Source organism: Aotus nancymaae, unplaced genomic scaffold, assembly GCF_030222135.1.
Source record: "Aotus nancymaae isolate 86718 unplaced genomic scaffold, 86718_ANA_hifiasm-v0.15.2.pri h1tg000007l, whole genome shotgun sequence".
NCBI lineage: Eukaryota > Metazoa > Chordata > Mammalia > Primates > Aotidae > Aotus > Aotus nancymaae.
The window spans coordinates 41066401-41092694 of record NW_026988418.1 but is presented as its reverse complement, the minus strand read 5'-3'; the positions used below and the strand labels follow the sequence as shown (position 1 = coordinate 41092694).

At 40.1% G+C, this 26294-nt stretch overlaps 1 protein-coding gene across 2 annotated transcripts in view; it reads right to left on the bottom strand.

Annotated features, from left to right (window-relative positions):
- Positions 1-26294, bottom strand: part of GIPC2 (GIPC PDZ domain containing family member 2) — a 99182-nt gene that overhangs the window by 19736 nt on the left and 53152 nt on the right. For both annotated transcript variants that reach the window (XM_012442813.2, XM_012442814.2), the window contains exon 3: positions 19894-20074. In XM_012442813.2, the coding sequence (XP_012298236.2) occupies positions 19894-20074 (181 nt within the window). The remainder of the gene's footprint in view (positions 1-19893; positions 20075-26294) is intronic.

Below are 26294 nucleotides of genomic sequence, written 5' to 3'. Positions count from 1 at the left end.
TCGAGCTCAGGTGGTCAAGGCTGCAGTGAGCCATGACTGTACCACTGCACTCCGGCCTGGGCAACACAATGAGACCCTGAGAAAGAAAAGAAAAAAAGAAAAGAGAGAGAGAAGGAAGGAAAGAAGGAAGGGAGGGAAGGAGAGAGGGAGGGAGGGAAGGAGGGAGGGAAGGAGGGAGGGAAGGAGGAAGGGAGGAAGGAAGGAAGGAAGGAGAGAAGGAAGGAGACAGAACAAGAGAAAGAAGAGAGAGAAGGAAAGAAAGAGGATACTCAAATTTACAGAAATAAAAAAATTTAAAAATAGAAAAATAAATAAATAAACAAAAAAAAGAAAGAATACTCAGAGTTTGCATGCATCTCCTGATTTTTAAATTTTTTAAGTTTGGGCAATTAAATCAAGCTTTTGAAAACAACATATTGGCAAAAACAAAAGAGATCTATGGGCCAGATTCCAACCACAGGACACTAATTTATAACCTCTGCAAATATTGTGAGCTTCCTTGACTGAGGACTCCGTATGGCAGCAGTTTAGGGGAAGAGGCAGGTGGGAAGGGGATGCTGCACTAAAGCAGGGGTCTCCAAACTCTGGGGCTGCAGACTGGTACCAATCCATGGCCTGTTAGGAACCGGGCCACACAGCATTACCTTACAGCCTGAGCTCTGCCTTCTGCCAGATCAGCAGCGGCATTAGATTCTCACAGAAAACGAACCCTATTGTGAACTGCGCATGTGAGGGATCAAGGTTGTGCACTACTTATGAGAATCCAGCTAATGCCTGATGATGTGAGGTGGATAAAAACAGTTTTACCCTGAAACCATTCTCTCCTGCCTACCCCATCTGTGGAAAAATTTCTTTAGTGAGGTGGTCCCCAATCCTTTTGGCACCATGAAACCAGTCCCTGGTGCCTAAAAGGTTGGGGACCACTGCACTAAAGAACCGGAGACAACTGAGCACTCTGGTGAGGCATCACAGGACAGGCTGGTGAGCACGCGCAGGCAGTGAGGGCTGTGCAAAGCTCTCACGACACAGACGTAAGCGGCCTGCACTCTTACTTAGAACCTAGGCGATACGGTTTGGCTCTGTGTCCCCACCCAAATCTCCTCTCGAACTGCAATCCCCATAATCCCCACATGTAGAGGGACAGACCAGGTGGGAAGTGATTGGATTGGGGTGGAGGTTTCCACCATGCCGTTCTCATGACAGTGAATCAGTTCTCACGCAATCTGATGGTTTTGTAAGGCAGTTTTCCCTCCTCTTGCATGCTCTCTTTCATCTGTTGCCATATATGACATGTCTGCTTCCCCTTCCACCATGATTGTGAGTTTCCTGAGGCCTCCCCAGCCATGTAGAACTGGGAATCAATTAAACCTCTTTTCTTCATAAATGGTTCAGTCTCAGGTATGTCTTTATAGCAGTGTGAGAACAGACTAATAAGCCAGGATAATTACTATATTCAGCCAAGTACTGCTTTGCTATTGGGAATCTATGCCAAAGTGATTAAGGATTTTGCAAATTAATTTTGCATATTAATTTTGACCTGTATTCAGGAACAGAATCACCAAAACTTAAAACGTAAGTTATCCTCCGAGAATAAACCTATTAAAAATTATCATGTAATGAGTACACTAGCCCTGCCTAACCAAAAACCTATAAACAGTGGCTGATGAGTTGGGGAACACCCAAATGCTAATCCTGGTGACCAGACATTCACAGGAGACCAGAGCTGTATCAGCAAGCCTATAGTGTTGGCCTTGGTAGTTATAATCTGTCCTGTGTGAGGGAAAAAAGAACTCTCATGCACTCAGCATAGAGTTTCAAAATGAGTACAGAAAGAAAAAGACTAAGTTGACCTGTCCAGGACAGGATCAGCACTGTCCAGGGTTCTGTACTGCCTAGCAGTGTAAGTGTCCCCAGCCCAGAGTCATGTATATCCCTAAAGCGGTGAAGATAGTCTCGTCTTAATGGTAGTAATCTTAAGACAAGCAACCTCCTTCCCCAACTCTACTGCAATTTCACCAGCAACCTACTTGGTACAATTTGTCCGTCCATATAAATTTCCTAAAGGGTGAAAAATGAACTTCTCATCTAACACATGTGTTTTGGTTTACCACTGAATATATATTTCTAATTGCAAAATAATATATTGCCATTCTGATTTTTCATATAGTATGTCTTGTAAGTTTGGCGAGCATGATATAGCCCTGAAAAACTGAACAACTCTAAATACATTGAAAAATAAAAGGTTTCTGGGACTTATAAAGCTAAGGACCCAGTCTCTGGAATGTGGGGCATCACAAAGTTTGTATCATCCCTGCCTAAGAAGTCAGCTCTCCTCTCAACATGATGTTTCTCTCTTATCTTGCTCTTACCTGCAGCACTGGTAGCCAGGAGGGAAAATGTATGTAGCATGGAAGAGTTTTCATTAATAAATTTTATTTGATAGAGCAGTTTTAGGTTCACAGCAAAACTGAGCAGAAAGTACAGAAAGTGTCCATATGACCCCTATCCCCACTGCACAGGCACAGCCTCTCCCATTATCAACCTCCAGCACCAGAGTAAGACTTCTGCTACAACTGATGAACCTACATTAACACATCGCAATCACCCAATGTCCATAGTTTAGAGTTCACTCTTGGTGTTACACATTCTATGGATTTGAATAAATGTATATTATAATATGTATCCATTATTGTAATATTATACAAAATGGTGTTTCTGCCCTAAAAATCTTCCGAGCTCCTCCTATACATCCCAGATTTTTTTTTATCATTATGTATTTGCCAAGCCATCGTCTCAAAGGTGGCATCTCAAAGCTAACCACTTGGTGGCACCAAAGCAAAAGTTAAATTTTAAATTCTGGCTTGGACCAGTCTCCAGAAGGGCAGTTTTCACCTCTAAGGAAACAGAAGCCATGTTTCTCTATGAGCCTATGATTCAGGTACATAAATCAATCTGTTTACACACAAGGACAAGCAGGATGGTCCTGTTCACCCACAGGGGAAAAAACAGGTTTCGTGTTTTTGAAATGTTTTGGAGATCACAAATGTTTATAGCCTGGCCTACTTTTGGCGTGCTGGCCTGTCTAAGCACGTCTGGCCAACCAGGTCAAGCCCTAAATCAGTCAGTTCGCATGAACAGATCTGCATGAGGCTTCTCTTGGGGCTGAGTTATGAGAGGGATGCAGTGGATACAGCAGTGCAGCTAGCTGATTCACTAGATGTATCAGGGCTCCCAGTTGAGGGTACCGGCCAGCCGCCTGCCATACGTCACTTAGGGCACAGGAGCACACAGCTTGTGGGTGCCTAACCACTCCCACCGTGGAGTTGTACATAGCCTAAAAGCAGTCAGGTTTGTTCCCAGACCTTTTTGTGGTAATTCTATCTGTTATTCTAATTATGTGCTTTAATTTAAAAGTGCATGAGCTGATGAAGGGAGTGTAAAACAAGGAGTTATTAATGCTATGAAAACTAGGTTGAAGGTTGACTGCCTTGGAAAGACTCTGTAAGGGTCAGTTGCAAAAAAAAAAAAAATAGGTGTGGGCAAGATGACTCTAGGAGATTAGAAAAAATATTTTTGGCTGGGTGCAATGGCTCACGCCTGTAATCTCAACACATTAGCAGGCCAAGGCAGGAGAATCACTTGAGCTCAGGAGTTCAGGACCAGCCTGGGCAATATAGTGAGACCTTGTCTCTACTAGAAATTTTAGGCTGGGTGCCATGGCTCATGCCTCTAATCCCCGAATTTTGGGAGGCCAAGGTCAGCGGATCACTTGAGCCCAGGAATTCGAGACTGGCCTGGGCAACATGGTGAAACCCCACCTCTACAAAAAATACAAAAATTAGCCAGACAGGGTAGCGCGCACCTGCAGTCCTAGCTACCAGGAGGCTGAAGTAAGAGGACTGCTTGAGCCCAGGACATCGAGGCCGCAGTGAGCTGTGATCACACCACTGTACTTCAGTCTGGGTGACAGAGCAAGACCTTGTCTCAAAAAAAAAGAAAAAAAATGTTTTATCAGCCTGGCATGGTGGGACATGCCTGTAGTCTAAGCTACTCAGGAGACTAAGGTATGAAGATAATTTAAGCCTAGGAGTTTGAGACTGCAAAGAACCACAATTGAAATGAAAAAAGAAAATATATTTTTAAACAGTCATCACTTCCCATATCTGGTTTTATTTAATACAATAGAACCCACAGGTCTGCATTAAGGTTGTGATTATAGAAGACAGACATCATAGAACTCTTTTGTGTCCTCCACTCAAAAGGCCTTTTACATTGAGTGATAAAAGAACATACACTTCTATGTTTTAAAACATAGAAATGGGAACTCTCTGTACTTTCTGCTCAGTTTTGTCATGAACCTAAACATTGTTTTTAGTTTTTATGCTGGGAGTACAAGTGCAGGTTTCTTACATGCATAGGTTGCTAGTGGTGAAGTCTGGACTTTTCACGTACCCATCACCCAAATAACGAACGTTGTTCATAATTCACATCTATGTTTTAAATTAAAATAAAATGTTTATATACACGTGTATCATTCTTTACAAGAGCCTATTTTAACTGACATTTTCAATAAACAGGCAAACCCCTAGTTTCTGCTATTTGGTGATGCTCAGGTAGAGAGATGGAGAAACGGAAAAGGCAGAAAGCTGTCTGTCTTACTCCCAAAAGCTTGTGCCTGGGCCCTAGGGAAAGAAGCAGTGCTGACAGAAGATGAAAGCACTGTTATCAGGAGTAGCACATGCAACATGGCTTAGATCCTCAACTGTCGAAGGAGCAGGCAGTGGGGAGGCTGGATATTCTCCCCGCTTCTGCACAGAATGAGGCCTTGCTCTAGTTGGCCAGGAGTATGGAGCAGCACCGTCAGGGCATGGGCAGAGACCATCATTTCAATGTGAAGTGGTTACAGATGGACATTGCCGTATCCAAGTTGCTCAGTGAACAAGAAATAGTCCAAAGATGCCCAGAGGGAAGAATGGGATGCTAAAGACACAGAGAAGGTCAACAAGGGTGCCTAACAGGACCATACTTCCTTGGAGCATGTGTAAAACCCTTGAGAACATCTGGAAATAGTTGTAAAGGGGTAACATTGTAGCGGGCTGAGGGCCTGTGTGAAAAGGAGGTAGGAGACAGAAAATAATCAGTGGTATTTTGGTGACAAAAAGGAAACAAACCAATCACTTCCAGTTCCAAACTGTGAAATAAAAGTTGTTCTCATATTTCTGATTAGCTCTCTGCTGAAAGTGAAACCCTGTTAAAATTTTCCTGACTTCTCAAAAGCATATATCTGGCTCTCTTTAAACACCTTGTAAGGGCTTTAGTACTGAGGTCTGATTATCACCACCATCACTGTTTTCAAATGTGGTATCAAGATACCTGTACGTAATGTTCTCAATTGCATTCTGATCACTGATATCTACTGGTTTACTTGTGAGAAAATTAACATTTTGATTCAATCTGTACTGTTATCCACAGCATTGTGGTTTAGAGCATGGACTTTGGAATCAGGGTACCTGAGTTAAAATCCCAGCTCCTCTCCTTGCAAGTTGTGTGACCTTTAGGAATAAGTTCTCATCTACAAAACATTTATACCTATTTACAGCATTGTTTTAACTCAAATGACTACTGTATGAAAGATGCTTTGCCCAGTGGCCTGTCTTACGTTAATAGAATGCTCCTGCTAGAGTTTACAATTTGCTTCTGCTGGTGTGTTTCAACCTAGAGAGAGGGAAATGTGCTCTTCCACTCTCTCCTAAAAAAATAACGTATATAGGTTTTCTCTCTAAAAAATGAAATATGCAAAGATTCCTCTTAAAATGTTCAGAAAGCTGTCATTTGAAATATCAGGGGCAAAGTTCTCTTCTTCATTCTATTTTATTTCTTCTATAAAACAACATGATTTCTCCCTAAAATTTAGAGCAGGGTGGAAACAACAGATGACCTTCCCATTGCTCTACTTTGAGATCCTCCAAAGTGGATGAATGCAAGCCCAGCCCCTCACAGGACACTCAGTAATGGGTTCCTTCCAGGGAGGAAGGGGAAGAAGAGTCCACTGAGGGGCTAGAGAAAAGAGTAAAATTCTTGGACTCTGTGATCTCTGTCCATCCCTCCACTCCACCCCAAAAATCCCCTATTAGAGTTTTATGACACCATGTGTACAAGTGACCATTCATATCACCACTCCATCCCAGAAAATTAAACATGCAGCTCCCTCCTCTAAGCACTCATGTAGGGTGAACTCAGCTATCTCATCAAATTCAACAATCAGTTTCTATACTTTCCATCTCTGAAGTTACAGAACACCAAGAGAAACATCAAAGGGCAGGCTAGGTGGCAACTCAGCAGCACCCTGCAGGATGTGTGCACCAACAGTCCTCAGCATTGCAGACCCAGAAATGCTTATTCTTTTTTTTCAGTGTTCCCAGAGCTGATCTGAATCTTAGGGGTTGATTCACAATAACCAACTTCACAAAGAACAGATGTCACCAAATCAGTTTATTAATCCATAGGGAGAGATGTTATCAAAGGCCCAAGTGGGCTCCCGTGCTTCATTCTCACATGCCTGAGACTTCCTGGAGAAAGTGACTTATAAGCAGAGAACCAACCATCACAGGTAAAGACAGCAAGGCTAGATGGGCCAAGGGGAGGAGTAGAGACGGGAAAGTGTTCTAGGCTATATAGTTCAGCAAGTTCAGAGATTCCAAAGAATGGAGACTTTACATTTCCAAGTCCCTCCCATTTAGGCATCTCTCAGTTCATTAGTTCTGTATCCCTTCCAGAAATGATTCCCTTGAAGTTTTCTTCCCACTAGATACCTCAGAGGTTTAATGTGCCTGTCACCAGAGCAAAGGACTTTGGCATTAAGGACAATTCTCTCAGGACAAGACTACAAACAGGTAGTTCACATTTGCACATAGTACACAGGCATATTTGTTGGAGGTGCAGTGTTTGCAGATTTTTTAATTAGTCGCAACTCTTTAAATATTGGGTGATTTCTTACAAAAATTCAAATTTTAGGTTTCTCTTGGAGAATGACACATTTCTGCAAAGCAATAATAATTAGGGTCAACAGTTCTACCTGGGCTCTGCAGCTCTCTGCCCTCCTTTTCAGATATCTCTCAAGGTGTAGAGGTTCCCTCTACAGATGGATACCTATCAAGCATATATAATGTCCCTATATTCATCTAGGGACAGTCAAGGTAAATCATTTGGGGTAAGTCAAAGATAGTGCCTTTTTTTTTTTTTTTTGAGATGGAGTCTCACTCTATTGCCCAAGCTGGAGTACAGTGGCGGGATCTCATCTCACTGCAACCTCCACCTCCCAGTTTCAAGTGATTCTCCTACCTCAGCCTCCTAAGTAGCTGGAACTACAGGTGTGTGCCAGTAACTTTTATATATATATACTTTTTTTTTTTTTTTTTTTTAGTTGAGACAGGGTTTCACTGTGTTAGCCAGGATGGTCTTGATCTCCTGACCTCATGATCCTCCCACCCAGGGCTCCCAAAGTGCTGGGATTACAGGCGTGCACCACCACACCCAGCTGGTAGTGCCTTTTTTTTTTTTTCACCAAGCATTTACTATATCCCAGGTAACAGTATATAAAATTATTTATATGCTTTTTAAATACTTACAAAACGATTAAGAGATAGGTATTATTATTATTCTAATTTCATGACTGAGGAAACCAAAGCTTGAAAAAGTGAAATGATTTCACCAGGGTCACAGACAACAGATAAGTTGGCAGAGCTGGAATAAAAGGCCAGGCAGGTCCACCCTAGAAACACAACTTCATTTTGCAATCTATTGAAAGTTATGAGGTGCCATTGGTAAACAACATTCCTTGGTTGTTTTAGTACCCGCTGGTCATTTAAGGATCACTGTGGTTCGGGGGAAGCTGACCGCTCCTAGCTTCAGATATGGGACACAGAATGGGCCAAGCCAAACTGATCCCCTTCATCACAGTGATTGCCTCAGAGGCGCGCGTGTGACTAAAGGCCGCAAGGTCAGAATAAATCTCAGGACTTTTGCTAGAAATTCTGAGACAAAGTCTCTCTCCTTTTCTGTTCTGCATAATAAGAAAGCAGATGGTCCCAGCAGTTGCTGACCACCATGTTGGAACACAGTGTGGAGCTAACCTTAAAACGATGTCTAAATGACGAAGCAAATACATCAGACAGGACATCAGAGCAGAGAGAAAAGGCAAGAAACTGGGTGCTGGTCACATTGTATGGGCCCCACACAGAGCTTTGCTAATGCCAGCATCACTCATGGACAGCTAGTTTGTATGATTCCCATTTCTGCTTAAGCCAGTTTAGTAGGGTTTACCACAGTCTCCAAATGAAAAACACCTCACAGATACAGAATTCTGTCCAAGTAGTGAGGCAACCCATCTGAAAAGAACTTCCAATGCTTAGATATACACCAACGGCATTGTCCATAAATAGCTCATGTGCTCCCTACCGCACATCCACCCCCAGCCTACGTACACACTCCTCAGGATAACTGACATAAAATCTAGCTTGTGTCTCAGAATTTAAGATCTTAACTACACTCCCTTTTTCCATGTGTCCTTCCTCTCTCCAACATTTCTGAAACTTCTTTAGAATAGGCTTTTTAAAAATTACAATTATTAGGGTGCTGAGACAGATCAAAGGCAAGGAAAAGGAGGCATATATTGATGCCACCTACATGAAGGTGTCCATTGTTGTCTATTGGACCAAACAGGCTGCCCACACATGAACAAACCCCACAGCGCACAAACGTGGTTCAACCATCCCATTGATGAGACAGAGCAGGGCATGATGCATATCAGAAGTGCAATCACTGTGCGGGAAATCTTCTTGTTCTTTAGCTAAGGTGTCATTTAAGGAAACCCCAACCCTGTTTTCATAACTCCCTAAAACTGCAGGCAAAAGTTAATGTGCATCTCTGGATGAAAAGGTTCACACCTTTAATCCAGAGATTATATATCTATCTCCCTGCTATCCCCTCCCCTAGTCCCCCACCACCACCCCCCCACCGACAGGCCCTGGTGTGTGTTGTTTCCCTCCCTGTGTCCATGTGTTCTCGTTGTTCAACACCCACTTATGAGTGAGAACCTGTGGTGTTTGGTTTTCTGTTCTTGTGTTAGTTTGCTGAGAATGACGGTTTCCAGCTTTATCCATGTCCCTGCAAGGGACATGAACCCATCCTTTTTTACAGCTGCATAGTATTCCATGGTATGTATGTGCCACATTTTCTTTATCCAGTCTATCATTGATGGGTATCCAAGTTGGTTCCAAGTCTTTGCTATTGTGAACAGTGCCACAATAAACATATGTGTGCATGTGTCTTTATAATAGAATGATTTATAATCCTTTGGGTACATACCCAGTAATGGGATTGCTGGGTCAAATGGTATTTCTAGTTCTAGATCTGTTAAAGGGCACTTACAGTATTTAACTCAATGTTTTTAAAATGAATAATCTTTTTCTTTTCTTTTTTTTTAGATGGAGTCTTACTCTGTCGCCCGGACTGGAGCGCAGTGGTGCAATAGCGGCTCACTGCAACCCCCACCTCCTGGGTTCAAGCGATTCTCCTGCCTCAGCCTCCTGAGTAGCTGGAATTACAGGTACCCGCCACTACACCCAACTAATTTTTTGTATTTTTAGTACAGACGAGGTTTCACCATAATGGCCAGGTTGGTCTTCAATTCTTGACCTCAGGTGATCCACCTACCTCCCAAAGTGCTGGGATTACCAACGTGAGCCACCACGCTGGGCCTCACAAACATTTTTCAACACATAAATAGAATTGCTTATCTGCCTAACTTATCTGAAAACGTACTCTGACAGTAATTTTGTACACAATTCATTAGATCCATTCTTCTGTAGTTAAATGACAATTCCCATTGTAAAAATACTCTCAGGTAGAATATATATTATTTACATAATTGCCATTTTTCTAATAAATAACATTATAGTCATACTATTTAGATTAGAAAAGCCACTTACATTTAAACATCATTTTTTACCCCTTCATCTCACATTGCTATGTTAATTAATAAGCATTAAAACAGTTGAAAACTATTATCTACCAACCTATTCATGGTGCTATTAATTCTAAATGCTCCTTAAAAAACATTACAATTCTAAGAAATCAATCACTGTTTAGCGTAAATGTCTTGAAAAATATAGCTTACAAGTTTTTAGTATTAAAGATTATAATAATTTCATTTTTCTCAGATTAAAAACTGAGCATTTGATAAAAAAAAAATTAATGAAATTTTACAACTAGAGTAGAAAGGACCTATACTTAGGTATCCAGCTGGGTCTCTACCTTGAAAACCAATTCATCAATTACCCTCAGCATTTGTCTAACACATCTGCCACACCCCACAAAAGGGAACTTGGCTTTCTTTATTCATCTCCGCCCATAGTATCTTTGTGATAAATGCTAAGCCAAAGTCTAGCTAGATATGAAGAGGCCAGGACAAACTCTACTACAGAATAAGATGATTGACAGCATGCTCTGCCCTGCAAAATTTGTCACTGTGTACACTAACTTTGCCAAAAAAATACATGAAAGAGAGTACCACTGTCGGATAAAATGCAATACACATGAAACTGAACTTCTCTCCCTGACTGTCCCCCAAACCATTTCTATATCCCAACTGCCTCATTTCCAATTATAGCATCACTGTTATCACAGGCTTCTAGGATAGAAATCTTGGGAGTGACATTTGCTTCTGAACCTTCTCTCCTCTACCCTTTAGCTAAGTGTCATCAATCTACCTCCTACCCCATTTTTACCCTTACAATATTACTCATGCTTTTTTATTTCCTTTGAATTCTCACTGCTGCCCCAAATCCCAGCCCTGATCATTTCCTCCTGAACTGTTGCAACAGCCTCTTACATGGCTTCTCCTCTCATCGAATATAGTCACATTGGTCTCCTGGGCCTAATCTCCAAATATCTGCTTCATCATGTCATCCTTCAGTTTCGGTATCATCTAAATGATTCCCTATTACTCTCTAAAACAATCTTGGGTTCCCCTCCTAGTTTTCAGAGCTCTTATTAATAGGCTCCTGAGCTGCTTTTGCAGCCTGATTTGCTACAGTCCCTGCAAGGCTAGGCTCCTCCCTGTCCTGAACACTTCTCACAGGAAACCTTTCTCTTGTCTATATGTTTCTTCCCATCCTTCAAGGCCAAGATCAAATGCAATCTTTTCCAGAGATCTTGCTCACCTAGTCCAGCCTACTCAATATTGTTTTCCTTCTCTGAACATCCATTTAGATTTCTGCAGTGGCTTTTAAATTTTACTCCACAATTCTGAATGTGAGAAATGCTGAACTGAATCCGACTTTGAGCACCACTGCCACCACCCCACCCTACCCCCCACATGGCATAGGTTTGGTGAGAAATTTAGCTCTAATATCCTTATGCCATTCTATCAGATGTCCTGTTGCCCTTCATGAGAATAGGACAATTGTCCCTGATACTGGTGGGACATGCCATAAACCATCTGTCCCATAGCCTTAGGACCCCTCCTAATCATGGACAAGTCAGCTCTCAGATGAATTTCACTGTTTAAATCTGCACTATAGCATGTATCATGGTCTGCGTTATGTTCTGAAGAGGGAGTAACACATAATGTTCAGAGCACAAGCCTCAACAGCAAACAGGACTGGAGTGCTATGCCCACACTTATGCCTGCCATTGGGCAGCCTTAATGAATTAACTGCCCTAGCCTCAGTTTACTTAGCTGGAAAACCCTCATAGGAATGAATGGCATAGGATTATTAAGTCAGGCTATAATAGCAGTGGTCCTAGTTGCAATGGCTTGCAATTACATTAGCACTGTTCTAAGCACGTACATACATTAACTCATTTCATCCTCAAAATACTTTAAGGGTAAGTAAACAGGCATCTAGAGGTGTTAAATAACACCCCAAATCATGCAGTTTAAAAGCAGCCAAGATAGGAATCAAACCCAAGCAACTGGGCTCACAGTCCATGCTCCTCACCATTATGCTATATTTTATTGAACAAATGGTAGCTATTATTGCTAGTAAAATTACTTGATTCTTAATGTATCTGCCTCTTTATGTAAACTGTAAGTCCCCTGAGGACAGCAAGCATGCTGACTCACTGTAACAGCTGTTAGAGAGCTGGCTCTGGAGGCGGACTGAATGGCTTAGAAGTCTGCCTCCCTCGCACACTAGCTGTAACCTTGGGCAAACTGCTTCACTTTTTAGGATGGTTGTGAGGACTAAATGATTTCCTATTTAGAAAGTACTTGGAAAAGCGAATGGCAGCTACTGTTATGATGTACTGATATATTTCATGAGTTGATATGAGATGTGATATTGTCATCTGTCTCTCCAGAATCCAAACAGTGCCAGAGTTCTCAACAAACACTTGCTGATCACCAATTCATCCACATTCCTTTTCCTGTCTCACGTGGGTTTATCTTGTTTCTAAAATTATTCCTTAAAGAAAAGGATACACCTTTATAATAATAGTAATAATAATAGATAACTCTTATTGAAGACTTACTATGCACGAGGGACTGCTCTATTCCTTTTTCATGTGTTTAATCATTTAATCCTCACAACAGCCCAATGTGGTAGACACATCTTCACATTTTGTTGGAGGAGACCAAGGCACAGAAAGGTTAAGTAACTTACCCAATGTCACATATCACAAGCCAGTCCCTGGCACAGGCTCACACTTAAGTACTGCAATTTGTTGTCTTTTGTAACTTTTTTCAAAATATATTCCCAAATCTATTTTATAGAATTCAGTATATATGAAAAGGTACCGAAAGTATTTATTGATTGACATTTTCCCTAGGTATAGCATGAATAATAAAAAGTAATTTTTGAATGTTTGAAACATCTATCTAAAAAGTCATATAAAACTTAAAAGCCACAGTTTCTCTCTTAATATCAAATAGGCTTAGCCTTTGAAGTGAGTACATCAGTTAAGCTGAATCACAAAGATGAGGTCCGAGTTTTCCAGCTGTGAATGACTCAAGAGACTGAGACGCACTTCACATACTTAACATCCTATTCGGATGGATACACAGCACAGAAATGAACCTTCTAAAAGAAGACATAACCCAATGATCTGTTACAAAATCTAACCCTGAAACAAAGACCATAAATGCTTTAGGAGGTAAGGTTTTTCTTCCGGTTTTCTTCCTGCTTTTGAAAACTCTTACAGAAATATTTCAGGTCTCCTCCCTCAAACATCTCTCCATAAAGGGCACGCAAGAATCACAAATTGAAAAAATTTGCCAGGATAAATGAAGTCAAGACTCATTTAAGTGAAAGCAAATCAAAGCTTTATGGAATTAATTGTTATTTTTCGGCACTTAAAAGACCTTATAGGAAAACAAACCAGTTAGACTGGTCTGGTCTTAGAGTCATTTAAATGGAAGAGGGATTTTCATGGCCTTGGGAAAATCTAGGTTTACAGGGCAAACTGAAGGGTTGAGCTCATTGTAAAGACATGTTCCTTTTCATTGGCAAAAGGAGAAAGGAAGTGAGCCATGCCCTAAAAAATACCACTACAGACATTCCAGCCGATACTTGATAAGGACTGGGAATGCTGCCATCAACTCATGGCTGGAAGAAGGAAAATTTGGATCAGTAAGCAGCTGACCAGGAGAAACCATGTTAAGTATGGGAAAGATTTCCCATTCAACTACAAACTTTCGACAAGGGAGTCATTTAAGCCGGTGGCTTTCAAATGTTTTTTTCTGTGACCCACAGTGAGAAATGCATACATTATATCATGACCCATAAATATACACAAAGATACTATAACTGAAACACACATATTTATTTGTAACAGAAACAATACTTACAATGAACAAAGCACGGTATTTTCAATTCTATTCAACTTTGTGTTCTAAACACACTGGTTGAAACCTACTGGTTGAAAAATAGTAATTTAAATTCTGACCAGCACAGGAGATTCTGAGAGTACATTTTCCAATGGGCTTTATTCCTCCCTCAGAGCCCCACAGCCAACTTGGGAAAGTGCAATGGAGCATCTGCTCTTGGGACAAGGGACTTGATCTTGAGTACTTGGATAAAGGCCACCCAGAAGGCCATCTCCTCCATGTCTGGTCATTCCTCAGTGTCGTTTCCTCCTCCTCTTTCTGCCCCTTAAATGCTGGTGTTCCCCTTACCATTCTGTTTTTAATCTTTTTATCGCTCTGAGTGATTGAATCTACTTCCATGGCTTCTGCTACTAATCAAAGAAAATTACTCACGAATCTTATTCTCTAGGCCCCAATTCTCAATGCTCATCTACCTCTTGCATACTTCTTTTTTTTTTTTTTTTTAACAGTCTCACTCTGTCGCCCAGGCTGGAGTGCAGTGGCATGATCTCGCCTCACTGCAACCTCCACCTCCCAGATTCAGGTGATTCTCCTGCCTTAGCTGCCCGAGTAACTGGGACTACAGGTGTGCGACCACCGTTTCTGGCTAATTTTTGTATTTTTAGTAGAGATGGGCTTTCACTATGTTGGCCAAGCTGGTCTCGAACTCCTGACCTCAAGTGATCCACCCTCCTCAGCCTCCCAAAGTGCTGGGACTACAGGCGTGAACCACTGCACCCAGCCCTCTTGTACATGCCTAACTGAATTGTCCCACAGATTTCAAACTCATTTAGTCCAAAACTGTCTTTATAATTTCTTTCCTATCTCCTCACCCAAATCTATTTCTTTGCCAGCTTTCCTCATATCAGATAATGGCACCACACTCCCTCCCCAAAGCCACAAATCTGAGGTCATCATTTGCAATCTCTCTTTCCTTTACTCCTGCATCCAACAGGTTAGCAATTCAATCTTATTATTCAGTGGTATGCAGGTAAACATTTAACAGGCAGCTCTCCACACTAAAAAAATTAAAATAAAAAGCCTGACTTGCAGGACTAACTTATTTCTCTTTTATAAATATCCCATTATAGCCAATTTAAAACAATCAACTTGATATCAGTGAAGGAGGAGTTGGGAAGAGATGCGTACAAACGGCTTCAGCACACCACCATCTATCCCCCGAACCATTTCTTCTCTTCATGCCTACAGGCACTGCCTTAACTCATCTCTTTCACACTGAACAAATGATAGCTATTATTGTTAATAGAACCTTTATGATCTCCTGAACTCTATCTCACATCCCTTTATCTGACAGTCTCCAAAATATCTTCGTAAAATTAAAGACACACCATGTTACCCCTCTGCCCCTCCACTGGTTCTCCATTACCCGGTCTTTATCTTCATATATAAAGCCCTTGAAATATTTGAGCTTCATTTCCTGTGACACCACCATCTATAACCTCTAACCAGAAACACTGGCAAACATGGTATTCCAAAATATATGATGCTATTCTGTACCTCTATAACTTTGCTTTTTCTGTTCCCACTTCTGCAATTCATCCACTGAGTAAGCACTATTCATCCTTTCAGACTTCAACTCGAACTCCTTTCCTTAGAAAGCTTTTCCTGAACTTCTTAAGCAGACTTGATGACTCCCACCTTTATATAACCAGTATATTTTAGCATCTCTTATAACCTTTATTGAGTTTATTAATTTTTTCATATCCATCTCTTCTCACTAGACATGAATTCCTAGATCTGGATACTTACTCATGCATGTACCAAGCAGGTAGTATGGTGATGGTATACAGTAGACTTTCAATAAATGGTGACTATTACTGTCTATGGCAACTAATGCCCTAAGACAAGCATATACTAATTGCTCAACAAATGCCTGAATGGAAACATGTAAATGTGTTCTTGCTAACTTCCCAAGACCAGAGGAATGCTAAAATACTTGTACCTTCTAGATTATTAGGAAGCCCAAGATCTACTTCCATAGGCAAAGGACAGGTACTGTAATTTTTTTCCTATTATCCTCTATAATTTCCTAGTGCTGCCATAACAAAGTATATAGACTAGGTGGCTTAAACAAGAGAAATTTATTTTCTCAGAGTTCAGGAGGCTAGAAGTTCAGGATCAAGGTTTCTCTAGGGTTGGTTTCTTCTGAGGCCTCTCTCCTTGACTTACAGATAGATAGCTATCTTCATGTTCAAATGGCATCCTCCGTGTGTCTGTGTCTAAATTTCCTCTTCTAATAAGTACAGCAGTCATATTGGTGTACCACCCTACTGACCTCATTTTAACCTAGTTACCCAAAGGCCCTATCTACAAATCTAGTTGGATTCTAAGGTACTGAAGATTAGGACTTCAACATGTGAATTTTGAAGGACACCATTCAGCCCATAGCAGCCTCCTGCTAGACTATGAGCTCCTCAAAAGGCAGGAACCATAGCTTAGCCTTACTCTTCAGTATTTTCTATGCCACACAGAGTACCTGAAACACAGAAGAATCTCCATCATTTGTGAGATACATAATTAAAGATCTTCCTAGAAGTATAGTCAAAATTGGTAGATCATGGTCCCCTCCAAATCTGGTGGCCAGCACCAACAAAAATGTGGCTTTACTCTTTCTCTGAAAAAAAGTTGGATGCTGTCATCATCTCTAGATAGTCCACTGCCAAACAGCTATGTATGTGGCACCCAACTCAGAGCAGAAAAATAAAATCATTAAGGCCAAACACCCACAACCATTGACAATACCCTTCTCCCTCCAAATCCATTCCAATACTGCCAGACTGACAGATGTCATACATGGCTATAGGCAGATTCAAAATCAAGAGAAAATCAACACTGCTGTGCCTGCAGAACAAGATACAACAGCTTAGGAGAAAGAGCAAAATGGGCATCTGCTACTTTTTTCCAACCTATAAGGAAACTTCTCCCTTCCTGTTATGTATGATTTTGGTAGATCTATCATATAGCCAGCCTTCCCCATTATCAAGATGGGTACAAGACCTACTTAGTTCCTCCACCTCTCCCAGGAATTTGAATCCTGAGTGAAGTGATATGAAAATAGAAAACAATTGCCGAGAGTCAATTCAGCCAGTGCCGTGAAGGGTTCCTCATACACATATCCCTGAAACAGCCTTGGTTCCTGACCTCGTCAAGTCTTGATTGTCTATTTGTGGGATCTACATGGTAGTCTCCAATAAATGCCTTTTCTTTAAATTAGATAATATTATGTAGCTCTCCATCAAAGAATCTTGACACATACAATGGCCCCTGGAAGTGGAGTGTAGCTAGTGGTGGACCTAAAATATTGAAATGAGGGCAGGCAGTAAGGATTTCCCTACCCACTACAAAGAAGCAGCACTTGTAGTCTGTGTTACGCCATCACAAACTAGGCGACCTCCCCTTGCGTTTTGGGATATAGTCCACATGCCTCTCCAGGCTAAGTCTTCAAAGAAGTTGGTAGGAAAATGTCAAAATACTGGTACATGTAGCCATTTCTGACAGCTTTTGTTACAATCCTAGAAGTGACTTAGCTATAGCCAAGGTGGTCTATCCGAATGCAGAGGAAACTCTCCCTCACTAACACTGGCCTTCTCCTGGTGGAAATCCAAAAGGACAGAGAGTCAGATAATCATGAAGGACTATGCAATTTGTATTATTGGCCCTGAGTCAATAATAATGTTAGAAAATACAGAAAAAAAAAAAAAGGAAGGAAACATAGCAAAAGATAAGATTAGGACCAAGAGAACTGGGGGAAGGCTGATTCCCCAAGTACCCCCGATATATACTCCCTCTCTGGCAAAGAGCTAAGCACTGGGATGAAGCCAGAGGATGAGGAACATACTAGCTTTGTCTTTATCCCAGAGGCAAAACAATAAGCAGGAAAATTAAGGGCTGGAGATAGGCAGAGCAGCCAGGCTTACTTTTAAGAAAGAAACCCCCAGGCTAGGGCCCAGAGTCAAGAATCAATCCACAGCACAGAAAATGCATATAAAGACCAGCAGCTTGAGTTAAACTTCCATAGAAACCTTGGAAAATAAAAACGTATTCCTCCAAAGTCAGTCTCTGGGTGTCCTAACCAACAGCACTACCAGAATTCAGGATAGTCAAATAGTATATCTCTATTAGGAAAATCCTACCCAGAGTGCTTCACAAATGTGTCTGTTGATTTCATGAGGCAACAGAAAGCCAGTTCAATAGTAGTTAGGTACATAAGGCAGTGAAGTATACTGAATCTACATGTGTCTATGACATTGAAGGGAAAATCTAATCATAGAACAATAATAGCTAAATACAATGATCTTTGTAACATTTAAGACTGTCACCAACCTAGCATCCAAGTTAAGGTATATCAACAACTTTCTACAAAGACACAGGGACCAAAAGAATTAGATGCAGACAATGGGGAAAAAAATAGAGAAAAATTAACTGGAAACAGATTATGTTGTGGAAATACAGAAAAAAAATAGATTTCTTGAGTTGTGCTAATAGAATGGCTTTGATTTACAAAAAGTCTAAATCAAAGAATATTTATTTATTTTTTAGACAGAGTTTGGCTCTTGTTGCCCAGTCTAGAGTGCAATGGCACAATCTCGGCTCACCACAACCTCCGCTTCCCAGGTTCAAGCAATTCTCCTGCCTCAGCCTCCCGAGTAGCTGGGATTACAATCATGTGCCACCATGCCTAGCTAATTTGGTATTTTTAGTACAGATGGGGTTTCTCCATATGGGTGTCGAACTCCTGACCTCAGGTGATCTGCCCACCTGGGAGGATATTTATCTTAAACCATGTACACCCTGTCAATTTATTTCACCATGCTATCTGGGTAGTTAGGTTACCAAATGAAGCCATCTTGAAAGGAGCTACTGGATAGAAACCTGAGTGCTGCTTTCCTTCCTCTATGAGAAGTGAGCTCAGATGCTGCAATGCACTAGGCAGAATCAACAGAGGTAGTTCCTAGAGTCCTCCTTCCGGGAGGTACTGGTATAAGGCATCTTTTCCTTACTCCTTCTGGAACAGTGTCTCCCACAGGTAATACAACCTACATTATATTTTTGTTAAATGGCACAGAATCATGTAGAAGCAGAGAAAAAAAAATCTAATTCCATATGTGTAGAACCTGTCACTTACTTGCTAAGGGAAAGAAAACCTAATTCCCCAGATCCACTGCATTCTTCCGTTATTTCCAGTAACTGCCCTGAGAAAATAGCATTAGAGACAAACTAGAAGGAATATTTATGTTCTGTGAACAAAGGAAAGAACACAGGGTGCATGGGGTCATGATGAGTAACAGCAAGCCTGAGATGATGCTGCTAAAGATATTTTAACGCTCATGAATGCTAGGCCTTGGTTTGGCTTATTAAAATAGTGCTGGGTGGTAAGAGAGAAGCTGGCACATTTTTCTGTAGATGAGATAGCCCTGGGGAATTGAACGACAGTTGGAATACAGCTGCCATGGCTAAAACCAAGCAAGTACAGATGTCACCCCCAAAGTGGAAATAATTTCATACCATCCCACGCTGCCAAATTCAAAATGCCAATGGAGGAAAGGTATTGGGGAAGGGGGGTCATTAACATAGACTAGATAACTATTTTAAATACCATTCTGTGTATAACTAAAATTTCTGCTGCTGAGATCCGTGAGCAACAGTTATTATGGTTTAAAGAGCTCAATCAAAAATCTTACTGCTCAGCAAAATGAAAACAAAACAATGTGCTATTCTCAGAGATTGGAACAGCCACATCAAATTCAGTCACTAGACATTAGACTTTGTAATGCCAAATGTTTGGAAAATGTCCTTTTAGAAGGCAATAATTTTCTCTTTTTTCTTCCTTCAATAGTTGTTTTCCTTGTAAGTAGTGCTACCATTTTCTGTGTTCTTAACTGATATGTTAGGTAAGAAGACACTAAAAGCACGCAGCACCATATCACAGTACTCATTTCCCTTAGAAAGATAACCCCGGGAAAGGGAACATTTCACACACACACACCCACCGACCCTTGACTTACCAAATGCCTTCTTAGGTTCTATTAACGTCATGGTAAAGAGTTCTTCTTTTTTTAATTCCTTTAACTTCTTAGCAACATCATAGTGACGCCACCCAACAATATTTTCTCCATTTATGGATTCAATATGATCCCCAACACAGATTGTTTTAACTGAGTCAATAACACCACCATCTTTAATTCTCTGAAAGAAAATTAATAACATAATATAAAACAGAACTGTGTAATGAACACACCAATCTCATCTGATCTTGGAAGCTAAGCAGGGTTGGCCCTGGTTAGTATTTGGATGCGAGATTGCCTGGGAATACCAGATGCTGTAGGTTTAAAAAAAAAAAGTGTGTAACAATACTTTTATGCTTTTGAGACATTATATACAATGTATTGACATAACAATGCAGTCTGATGCTCAGTCAGAGACAGAAGACTGAGCAACCAAGAACAACCATCTTACCTCCAACCATTCTTCATCTTCCTTATCATTCAGAATTCAGCTCACTCATAGTCACCACCTCCTCTGCAAAGCTTTCCTGACGTTCCCCACCCCACTCTCCAAAGAACAGGTAAGGTACCACTCTCATACTTCTACGGTACTTTTTGCTGTATATGCTGAACTCTAAAGTAAGCACTGTACATTCATTATTTCATTTAATTCTAACAACATTTATGAGATTCTCATGCCACAGGTCAGGAAGATTAAAGCTTCAGAAGATCAAGTAACTTGCCAGATTCAACATACCACAGTGCGATTGTTCATTTACTTCTCACTCTCCATTACTAAACTAATATCCTCGAGGACAGAGATGGTCTTATTCACTACCGCATGTCTGTGCCTAGCACAATATCTGCAAAGAAAAGTCCCTTCATAAATGATTACTGAATTGTTTCAGTTGTGGCCCATCACATAAGAACAGAGCTTGAGCTTTTTCAATTGGCTGCATTTAGTTACAAATGCAAAGACACAAAGAATAATACCATCTTAGCTAAGATGGCTGATACCCAATAAAAGACAAGTATGGTTATTTTGGGAGTCAGAGGGGGTGATTTTATGCTATTGTTTTTCACTTTTGTATTTTAGTTGAAGAGAATGTAGGACCCCAAGGAGAAACTTCAAGTTGGTCTTTCCTAAATCTATCTTACTTCTCTACAATACATCTGTAGGATAGTCTCAAAACGAGTTCTAAGATTCCCAAGATGGCATCAAGAATTTCTGAAAGGATTTCGGGAGCAGGAGCTCCAGAAAACTCTTCCGGAATTACAGAAAACAACCCTGAAGACGATGTACAAGTTCTTCTACAGTGATGACGAATGGGGCAAAACAAAGCCATAACCTGTCTCAAAAGTCCCAAATCCTTCATAGGAATGAAAGCAATATTAGGAGTGGCTGCTATTGTGTAATAAAGTCTGGGTATTCTCCACGCTTGCTAGGTGGAAGTATAACATCTTCTGAACCAGCCGGGTGATTGATCATTATGTCCAAGAGCTAAGAGAAAACTGATCTCATCCATCTCCAGCAGCTCCGTCATATTGCCATCAGGAACAAGAATAACTTAGGAAGGTTAAGCATTTTTAATGTTTAAGTTGCATTATTAGAAACCAAAACTCATAATACATTTCTTTTTCACCCCAAATTTTAAGAATATTGCTATGTTCATTCATTCTAATAGTGACTGTTAACAAGCTATATTCAAATGTCACAATAATGCCAATGGAAATAGAGCTCACTGTCATTGCAAATAAACTATAAAGCAAAGAAACCAGAAGTTTCATAATCTACCTGACATTGTTTTATTAAAAACCCATATTAAACTTATATCGCTAACAGAAACAATGGGAACCACTCAATAAATAGTTTCTAAACTGTCATAGAAAAATAAGATTAAAGAAAAGACTAGAGTCTAAAAAAGAAAAAACTATTAAATATTGGTATACAGCCATTCTTAAGTCATCAAAGAATTCCAACAATCTATATTTAACTTTAATTTTTTTTCTTAGTTTTTATTCTAATTTATCTCTTGATACATAGTAATTTTTTTTCCTTTGGTCAACTATACAATACAAATTTCAGAGTCTCGCCACACAGTATTTTCAGTTTCAGATTTAGAGTTACCATTTTATTTAAAATAAGCATTATGTAAAAATTAAAGACTTTGAAGATGCATCTGAATCTCACCAGTGAATTAAAGGTCAGAGAAACAGAAATTTAGGGTTGCCGAGGCCCATGAGTAGCCTCAGCAATCCTAGAGTCACCTCAGCAACCAGAAGAGTGCCCAGACAGAGGGAGGAAAGCCAGTTACCAGAAGTCAGAGCAGGCAGCAGGGTGAGAATCCAGGTAGCAAGAGAAAAGTCACAGCACATGTCATTATCAGAGGCAGCAGATAAGAATCTGGAATGAAGACACAGGAAAATCAATATAGGAAACTTGAAGATGAGCCAGATATAGAAGCAAAGTTGGAAACATGGATTATATATTTTATGGGTTACCTGAGTCTTAGCCTCCAAAGTGGGCAGGATAAAGAATACGGGAGCAATGAGGACAAGTTTCTGAAAACTAATGTGCTTTGATAATCATACAGTAACTTGATAGAGATTAATAATATTGCTAAAAGTACTACTCAGATGCAAAGGAGTAAGAGGGGAAAAAAGAAAGGCATGAATGCTATACTTCTATTTACTCAGTTACTTATACTATTCTCTATAATACTTAGAAACTTTCACCTGTCTTTGGAGCTTGATGCTGCAAAAGGCAGAGATTTATTTATTTTTTGGAAGATAAGATTTACATTATCAAACACAGAGATTTTCAACCATTTCAGATCATTATTATAATATTTCCCACTATGTTCATCCCATATATTTAAAGAATTCTGTCTTCCCATCACAGATGTCAGCAGAAGTCTAGGGCAGCATACACTCTCCCTAAAATCGTAAGCACCATACTCTGAGCTGCATGTCCAGTTGCCAATGATCAGCAACTTTGAGATCTGTGTTGCTGATCCTTCCAACACTGTCCTCAAATCTCACTCATAATAATAAACTAACAGTCATATAGTTGTAAATACTTATCTCATTTGGTCCTCACAATAAGCCTAGGAAAAGCATATTTATCATTCCATTTAATGAATGAGGAAATCAAGGCACAATCATTATGAATAATGAAGAATGAATGAATGAGGAAATTAAGGCTTGCCCAAGATAACACAGCTAATAAACAATAGAATTAGTTCTCAAACAGAGGTGATATAATTTTTAAAATTAAAAATTTTTTTTAAAAAAAAGGTATAGAGCCCAAGGTCTTCTGACCTAAAGAACAAAGATTAGGTTATAAATGTCCAAAGTGATCTATCACCTTTGAACTCTGAATTTTTTTTTTTGACAACCTTATTTTTCCATTTTCCATTTCCTTATTTCTACTAAAGCTGTTTCTATCAATACCTCATCATGGTCTCCAGATCTCAGACATTACCTATTTTCACAAATCATCATGTCTATTCTGGCTTTACAGACCTCTGCTCAGACCCTAGCTTCCATCCTATAATCCTCTGCCCCCTTGACTTCCTACATTTCCAGTCTTGCTGATTCTTAGTTTGGGCAAATGGACAAGTAAAATGTTAGAAATATGTAAGTATCATATTTCTCAGAATGATCACTCTAAAATGAGGTTCTACTAAAGCAAAAGTTTGGCAAATCATAAAGATTTATTAGAGATATTCTGACAATGACAATTTTGTGGTTAGTCAAACTATTACAACTCAAAACAAAGGTGGGTTTTTAAAAATCAATTTAGCCTCATTTCTTAATTGCATGTTTTAAATCCTTATTTTTATTTTAAATTTAAAAGTACGAGTCTCAATTGGGCACAGTGGCTCATGTCTGTAATCTTAGCACTTTGGGAGGCCGAGGCGAGCAGATCACCTGAAGTCAGGAGTTCGAGACCAGCCTGGCCAACATGGTGAAACCCCACCTCTACTAAAAATATAAAAATTAGCTGGGCATGTTGGCACATGCCTGTAATCCCAGCTACTCAGGAGGCTGAGGCAGGAGAATCGCTTGCACCCAGGAGGCAGAGGTTGCAGTGAGCCGAGATCATGCCACTGTGCTCCAGCCTGGGTGACAGAGTGAAACTCTGTCTCAATCAATAAATAAGTTAATTAATTAATTAATTAATTAAAGTACAGGTCTGTTCTCTTAAACCAGGTGTCAGCAAACTATGGCTAACAGCAGAACTCCAGGGTGGTGTGTACCCTCCACCACAGCCCACCACCTGTTTTTATAGGGCCCATGAGTTATGAATGGTTCTTACCTTTTTGAATGGTTGGGGACAAAAAATCAAAAGAAGATATTTATGATGTGAAAATTATATGAAATTTAAATTAGTGTCTGTTAATAAGGTCTCACTGGGAAATATGCATGCTCATTCATCTAAGTATTATCTGTAACTGTTTTCATGCTACAGGGGCTTAGTTGAGTAGCTGCAACAAAGACCATATAACCCACAAAGTGCAAAATATTTACCATCTGCCTTTTACAGAAAACATTTGTCAACTGCTGTCTTAACTATACACAGGTTTTATTATAAGTATGCTCTTAATTTTCTGATTAAGTTATTTACATACTTTTTGTCCTTGGAAATGTTGAGACTTAGACACTAAAATCAAGAACATTTACATATATAGTTTTTTCACCTAAAAAGTTTCATCTGGGCCATGTAGGGTGGCTCATCCCTGTAGTCCCAGCATTTTGGGAGGCCTAGAAAGAGGGATCACTTGAGCCCAGGAGTTCAACTGAGCAAAATGGCAAGACCTTGTCTCTACAAAAAAAAAAAAAACAGTTTCATCTGTGAGCACCATACAAAACAATAAAAAGCATTTCTCTGCCATTGATCTTTCCTAATTATGAAATGGTTTATTGTTAGAATTATTAAAATATTAGCTATTAATTGTGAGTACTCCAGACATTTTAAGCATGTCATTATATTTATACCCCAACTAATACTATAACATAGGTGCTAACATTCCCATTTGAGAGAGGGCTCAGAAAGGTTTAATGTCTTGGCCAATGTCACACAGCTGGTAAATAAGTGATCTGGCTAAAACTGAAAGTAGGCCTGTCTGATTCTAAAGTCCATGCCCCTGTACATGGCACTGCAATGCCTCTCTCACCATGGAATGAATGCCCACCCTTGTTTGAATCCCTACCACACTGTCCTACTCTGACTTTAACCCACTCTTAGTTCCAGCCAAGTTAAAAATGTATCAAGTGCTCACTTCAGCAGCACATACATTAAAATTATAATCACACAGCATGGTCTCTACACATGGTGATATGCAAACTCATGAAACATTCCATTTTGGTTATCTTGGCAAAAAGAAGCACAGGAAGGATAACTCAGAAATTAACAAAATTGGTTACCTCTAAAGAGTGTGGGAAAGTAACGGGATAGAAGGGTTAGGAAAAGGAATGGCACATCTCTGAATATATTTTTTAATATAGTTTGACTTTGCTTTTAAAAGACAATGTCTTGCTCTGTTTCACTCAGTTTGGAGAGTGCTGGCATGATCATGGCTGACTGCAGCCTTGATTTCCCAGGCTCAAGCAATTCTCCCATTTCAGCCTCATAAGTAGCTGGGACTATAGGCGCATGCCACTATGCCCAGCTAATTTTTTCTATTTGCTGTAAAGACAGAGTCTCACTATGTTGGGGTCAAGGGACTTCCTATTTGTTGTAGAGACAGGATCTCACTATGACTGGGGTCAAACGGACCCCAATATCTGTTGTTTCCTCCTTTGTGTTCATAAGTTCTCATCATTTAGCTCCCACTTATAAGTGAGAACATGCAGTATTTGGTTTTCTCTTCCTTCCTGCATTAGTTTGCTGAGGATAATACTCTCCAGCTCCATCCACGTTCCCACAAAAGACATGATCTCATTCTTTCTAATGCTGCATAGTATTCCATGATGTATATGTACATTTTCTTTATCCAATCTGCTGTTGATTAGCATTTAGGTTGATTCTATGTCATTGCTATTGTGACTAGGGCTACAATAAACATACCCATGCATGTGTCTTTATGGTAGAATGCTTTCTAATCCTCTGGGTATATACCCAGTAATGGGATTGCTGAGTCAAATAGTAGTTCTGCTTTTGGCTCTCTGAGGGATTGCCATACTGTTTTCCACATTGGCTGAACTAATTTACACTCACACCACCAGTGTGTAAGTATTCCCTATTCTCTGCAACATCATAAGCATATTATTTTTTGACTTTTTAATAATAGCCATTCTGACTGGTGAGAGATGGTATCTCATTGTGGTTTTGATTTGCATTTCTCTAATGATCAGTGAGGTTGAGCTTTTTTTAATACGATTGTTGGCCACATGTGTGTCTGCTTTTGAAAAGTACC